Source organism: Nestor notabilis, unplaced genomic scaffold (assembly GCF_000696875.1).
Source record: "Nestor notabilis isolate BGI_N333 unplaced genomic scaffold, ASM69687v1 scaffold14195, whole genome shotgun sequence".
Lineage (NCBI taxonomy): Eukaryota > Metazoa > Chordata > Aves > Psittaciformes > Psittacidae > Nestor > Nestor notabilis.
The window spans coordinates 21090-27719 of record NW_009929005.1 but is presented as its reverse complement, the minus strand read 5'-3'; the positions used below and the strand labels follow the sequence as shown (position 1 = coordinate 27719).

General features: G+C 48.1%; 1 protein-coding gene across 1 annotated transcript; it reads right to left on the bottom strand.

The window, feature by feature from the left end:
* Positions 1 to 2010: 2010 nt before the first annotated feature.
* SLC31A1 (solute carrier family 31 (copper transporter), member 1) lies at positions 2011 to 6407 on the bottom strand. Its single transcript, XM_010014795.1, has 4 exons — positions 6255 to 6407; positions 3719 to 3791; positions 3163 to 3331; positions 2011 to 2482 (listed from the first exon to the last, which is right to left on the bottom strand). The coding sequence occupies exons 1-4, from the start codon at positions 6348 to 6350 to the stop codon at positions 2281 to 2283; spliced, it is 540 nt and encodes a 179-aa protein (XP_010013097.1). The 5' UTR covers positions 6351 to 6407; the 3' UTR covers positions 2011 to 2280.
* Between the last annotated feature and the right edge of the window lie 223 nt (positions 6408 to 6630).

The following is a 6630-nucleotide window of genomic DNA, read 5'->3' as shown; positions in this document are numbered from 1 at the left end:
GACTGTACCCCCTGGAACAGCAACAGCGCCAGTTCGCTGCAGAGAAACAACCAGCGCAGCGCTGGCACTGCTGACTCTGAGCAGCTCCAGGGATCAAGCCCTGCAGGGTAGAGCTTCCAAACCTGAACCCACCATCTCCAACACTTACTGCTTCAGTCTTCCCTGACACACTCACTCCGATTCCCTCACAGCTCTGACGGTGGAAGGGTCTGGTTTCTGCTTTCACAGACACGCAGGATTGCTTAGAGGGCAAAGTTTTTTACCTTTGTGGCAGATGCAGAGAGCAGCATCCGTCCTCCTGCAGCCTGGCAGATTAACTCCTTTCAAAGGTCAGACTGGGGAAGAGCTTTTCCTCTCTCTCATCAGGAGGGGGCTTGAATTCATCCATGAATATGACTTTGCCTTTTTCACCCAGATGTAACTTCAGTACAGAAAGAAACTCTTTAGGAACTGAAGCCTGCCTTTAACTCATCAAATTGTGTGCTGTTTGTGCTGCCCAAAGAAAACAAGCTGCTCAAACAGATGGCATCAACCCAGGACAGTCAACTTCAGGTAGAGCAATTCAGGATCCTAGCAGTAGCAGTAATGGATTTCCTGCTGCCCTTCATAGAGAGTGGTAGGGTGAGGGTGGGCTCTGGGCTGCTGATGTACCATCAACACAGAAGAACCCACCTCCACAGGGACAGGCCTCACTTCTGGGCTAAAGAAATGTAATTCCCAACTTTCCTTACAGAGCGGGAATAGTAGCATCTCTGGAGAGAAAAGCACTACTGCATGTGCCCAGACACTTTCCCCTCAAGAGGATTCCCTCTTCTCAAGGCACATCCCAGGCGTCAGTCCCATTCTGCAGGTGGTGCCTGTTTTCCAGTGAAAATCCCACCCTCAGCCCTTTCAGCCAGTTACAAGCACAAGCTGGGCATCCCGACTGGGATGGAGACTCCAGCTTTGCACCACACTCTGCACAACACTTCCTACAACAAGAAACAGTTTAACAGCAAAGTGCTAAACCAAAACTGCTCCCTAGAAAAGCCAGGGTGTGTGGTGGGCATCACACCTGCAGGAAGCTGCCTCTGCCCGTGTCACAGCCTGTCCTGCCCACAACATGAGAGCTCTTCACTCACCACCAGCATGGGTAACTCCTGCACCTGCAAGCAAACATGTCCCAGCATGATTCTTAAGACAAAGAGGAGTCATCTGGGTCAGGAATACGTTTTAATCAGCCCAAACTGCCCCAAATTTCACCTGAGAAGAGACCAAAGGCTGCTCAGTTCTATCTTTTCTTTCTTCTCTTCCCCAGGTGTCTCCCTTACAGGAATATGGCTGGTTTACCTCCTTCATCTCCATCAAGGAATGCCCTCTTCAGACATCTTAACCTTTAGTGTCATGAAATCACTACTTAGCTCTTGCCTCATTTACTGAACTAGTTCTAGTCAACGAAATCCTACCTCTAGCTCCATCCAGGTGCAATCCAACATGAAGTAAATGTGGGTTCAATGGGTTATTTACAGTCTTGTTGCCCTGTAAATACACAATTGTCCTGCATCTACTCCGTGTGTTTCCATGACTGGGAAGTGAAATCAGCCAAACACAGATGTAACCACCTGAAGCTGAGTAACGCTGCTACATACATCAGATTATCAACACTCATCATACACTGAGGGGTTTGGGGACAGGCCATCGAGACCCCAGGTCACACACTTATGTCAAGTATTCCCTTGCAGCACACACCTGAGCATAGCTGAGGTGCAGCACCAAAACTTCCTTCTGCATCAGAAGGTGTCACTGGCCCCAAAAGCCACAGTGCCAGGGAGATGTCCCCTAGCATTCTGTACAGCTTGAAACAAGTAGAATTAAAACAGCCATTCACACATGTAGCTCCATGGGTGACTCTGGTCTTTACCTGCTGTTCATAAAACCCTCCCAGATGAGCTTTTACAATTTAAAAATAAATGCTTTGTTTTTTGTTTTCTTTTTTAAAGAATAATTTCTACATTTCTGTCAGCCAACTAATTTCAATCACGGCATAATCTAAGAGTAAAGCAAATCCTGGCCCAGAGTGGCAACCATGGGACCCTCGAGTCAACACTGCTGCCCTGCAGCAAGGGAGCAGCACACCCCAGCTCCTCACATCCCTGCACCCCAGCCAGGAACCTGTGGTGAACTCCAGTTGATTTTCTGTATATTGATTCTCTTTCAGCTTAGGAAGGATCCCTCCCTTCAAGAGATCCCTTTTCTTCAAGAGAGCAGTAGGGTGGAGAGGCTTCTGGGCAGTGTCCACTGTTAATGGCAGTGCTCTGTGATATCCACAACAACTGCCTTTTTCCAGCTGAAGAAGAAATAGCCCATCCCTGCCCCAGCTGCCACGGCTATGCAGAGGTATCCGTTGTATGTCATGAAGATCAGCATGAGGAAGTAACTGACCACGACCTGGATGATGTGCAGCACAGTCTGCAGGAGGTGAGGGAAGCTCAGCATCTGCTGTCTGGGAACACAAAACCCAAGGAACAATCAGTATCTGAGAGACAAAGGCAGGAAAATGCACATTCCCAAAGAGAAAAGGCAGCTCAGCTTAGGCTGACAGGATGCCAAGGTGGGTGCGAGATGGCAGAGAAGGTAACAGAGCAGGCTGGACACAGACTTCTGCATCCATCTGTTGCTTGTAACTGTGGTTTTCCCCCCAGAGCTGACTGATGACAAAGACATCATGGTGCTTACCAAGAGGGCAAGACTTTTAGCTGAGAAACAGACTTCTCCAGCTTATTTTACCCCCACATTCAAATAAGCAGAATGGCTTTTTTCCTCTTTGTCTACCTTTTTCTAGACGCTTTGTCTACCTGCCAACAGAAGGATCCCAAGTAATTCCTGTCAGGGTCACTGGCTCTAACACCCAAATTCTGTTCCTGGGAACCCTCTGAATTATGTTCACTACTGCTCTGGAAATTAACCAAGCTTATCTGACTCCCTGTTGCTTTCCTCCTCTTGTTCCCCATCCTAAAGGGTGGCCAGGTGACTCCAGCCCAGTGTGGAGCAGCGTCCCACTCTGGAGTCATTATACTTTGCAGAAGGTAATACTGGTTGCATAAAGTGGAGCTTTTTCTGTCCCAGTTTTCACCTTTGTCAGCTGCTGAATTAATGTGTCTCAGAACAAAGGGAAATTCTTACCCCACAGTTTTGTGTGTCTCCATCAGGATGGTGCCGTTGGGACCTGGCACTGGCATGGAGTTGTAGCGAATGCTGACCTGGGACTTACGGAGCAGACATTCCCGGGCAATCTTAAGGCCTTCATAAAACATGGCCAGGAAGAAGACAGCCACAAAAGCACCAGCCATTTCTGACAAGAGAGGAGATGTTATTGTATCTGAGCAACAGGAGACATTTGCTTCAAAACACGTCACAAAAGACACTGTGTGATTCCACAGCCACGTCCCACTGCCCAGGCTACGGCTGGTCACGCACGTGTGGATGGTAAATGTCACTTTCAGCCAGGCACTAACTAGAATTCCACCCATGAAGTGAAAGCAGCACTCACTTTTGTAGTAAAACCAGTCAAATCCTTGAACTAGACAAACATCTCCCCTTTTCTTTCACCCCACAGATGCCATTTCAAACAGACTGAATGCAGTGTGCATGTGTGGTTTTGCCATAAAGCAAGTTGGTTCCTGAAACATTAATCACTGGTAAACCTTTTGTTGGGACTGGACAAGAGAGTTTTACTAACCTCCAGGAGTATTGATTGTAAGTCCAGAAAACAGCAATGGCACATTCTCATAGCTGAAGTGGAAAGTCATTGCCTGCCCAAAACATAAAGAACATCAAGATGAGCCTGAGGAGCTCATCCTGAGACAGAGCTCACAACAAGATTCAGCAAAAGCTTTTGTGTTATGGCAAGAACTTGGATTCTTTCAGCTGGTCACCAGAGAGACTCAAAGAAACTCCCCAGTAAATCCAGTGTAACACATAGTGAGACATGGCCACAAGTGAGACGTGGCCAATGATGCTCCAGGCTCCAGTGGACAGCTCCTTCAAGGCAGTGCCCCAGGCAGATTTGTCCTTTATAGTACCTGCTACAGGAAAATGCCTTCTCCTTGCTTTCAGAGTTCTTTTCTGCAGCATCAGAAGCAGTCAGGGACTAGCGATGTCTCTGTGGAGCTCACCCGTGCCTCCTCATGACTGCTCATGGCCTGAGGAACACTCACTTCTTCCCACCCTCACCTCGTGTGAGCTCATACAGATAAAGGCTCTTGTAGCTGAATCTTCTGGCGCCATCCTGCACCGTGCCCACAGGCTATTGTCTCTCTACAGAACCTCCTAATATCCTATGGGAAACAGACACCTAAATACAAGTACAACAAAGAGTAGATAAAGCAGGAGCACAGCTTCCCCTGGGTGAAAACAAGGGCTCCTGAACCTGCAGAGTGAATGCTGTGGGAAGGGGAGACATCAATGATCCGCAGCCAGCTGGGGTTTGTGTCATCTTCCCATTTTGGTACATACACTGCAGTTCAGCATGTCCTGAAGCTGGAGGAGCTTCTCTTTCAACTCCTCTCATTTCTTAATGAAGGTTATTTGCTGAAGGTCAGAGTTATGACTAATTTCAGTGTCTCTACGAATGAGCATTCACTACCCTGAGAGCAGGAACTACAGAACAGCTTTTGGAGAGTACTTTTGTTTCTTTAAGGAATGTAACATTTTCACATTTAAAACAAACCCACACAAAACACAGAGTGTTACAGCCCAGTTCTGTAACCCACAGCTGGAACAGAGCCTGTACTTGGTGCAAGTGGGGAATGGGAATACATACATGTTAAAACGTGTTCAGTCCATGATCTAAGGTGCTGGTCCCTTTTTGCTTACTTCCCCGACAGTTTTACATGCAACATTAGCTCAGAATCTTGTGCAGTTAATCACAGTTTTCAGTTGCAGGGTTAGGCAGGCTCCTGTAACCACCACTGAAGGTAAGAGCACTTGGCACTGGCAAAGAAACGGCATTTAGAGGGAAAGTAACAGATCAGGGAGTGCCAGCGCTGAGCTGTTAGATTAGATGAAGAGCTTCACAAGGGCACTGGTGGCAACGCTGGACTGCAAGTCCCACCAGCACCCCTGGCTTTGCACTGGGCCATGCTCCCAAAGGGGAGGCAACTCTGTTTCTCTCCTGCTATGACACTGTTTGCAGTGTAAGTAGGAGCACTGATCCTCCCTGCCTTCTTCAGGGCACACAGCTGAGCAAACTCTAACTGAAAGCTTGCAATGTACTCCCAAGTCCATTCCCATCTGGAAGGGAAATGCACCCCCTCTCCCCTCCTTTCAAAGTTTAACCCTAAAAAGTCAGGTTTTAATCATCTAAAACTCACTCCAAAAGTACTCAGAAAAGGGAGAAAAAGCTGAAAACATCCCGAGACCTGGCTACACACAAACAAACATCCCTGTTCATCTCCAGGGAAACTCTGGCCAGGATCTCTGCAAAGCTTCTGTGAGGTCGGCACACACAAGTCTGAACCTGTTTAAATCAGAGTTACTAGAGCAGCAGGGTTCAGCACCAGCACAGCCTCAATGCCAGTGTGGCGAAGTGCCCTGGTAGCACTTTGCTCCCCAAGCCCAGTGCATACTGAGTTCAGAAGAAAGAGGGCACAGAGGTCGGTTGTGTGCAGATCAGCACAATCCATCATACTGGTGTGCAGCCTCCTCAGTGCCAGTTAAGGCTTTTGCTAACACCAACAGCCTGGAGAACTCCATCCAACTCCATTTCTTGCAGGAAAAACCTTACTTGACATTTCTGCCTTTACCTGGCTGGAGAGCACACACCAGGCTGGCTGCTAGAAAGGTCTTTGCTAAAAAGTCTTGCCAAAGGATCTCCAGCTCTGAAATGCATGCTGTGCTGCCTACCACCTCATGCCACTCCTTCATTCCTGAAGAGCCATAGTGGGGCCCTTTGTTTGGGTCTGGATTGATTCACACCTCCTAAAGCTAAGTTTAACTTCTGATTAAACTTAGGCCCTGGCACAGGGTGCCCAGAGAAGCTGTGGCTGCCCCATCCCCGGCAGTGTTCAAGGCCAGGTTGGACACAGGGGCTTGGAGCAACCTGCTCTAGTGGAAGGTGTCCCTGCCCGTGGCAGGGGGTTGGAACTGGAGGAGCTTTAAGGTCCCTTCCAACCCAAACCAGTCTGTGATTCTCCAGAGCACAGTCTTCAAGATGACAAGTCACTGAACCACAGACAAGGAAAAGCTCTCTGGTTAATTGTAACTTTTCCACTTACCATCATCATCATGTCAGATCCATGACTGTGTTCTGAGGATGTCGTTGGGTGGTGATGCTCAGGAGGATGTGAGGTTGAAGACATGGAGCTGTTCATGTGGTGATTGTGAGGTACCTTTACCACAGAGATATTCAAAAAGGCACGTAGAAAAATGGGACCCTGAAAAAGAAACCAAAACTATAATAAGAAGCACTTCTCTAATCAGAATATGGTTTCTGTGGTGCTCCTGCAGAGAAAATACTCTGAGCCACTGAGAACTACTGCCTCTGGATAGGCTTCTGGAGCATCCTCGTGGTCCTGCACTGTGACTACAGAGGACACACAGCAAAGTGAGCAGGACCCTCTAAAGGAGGTGTGTCCCCCTGAGCTGTACATC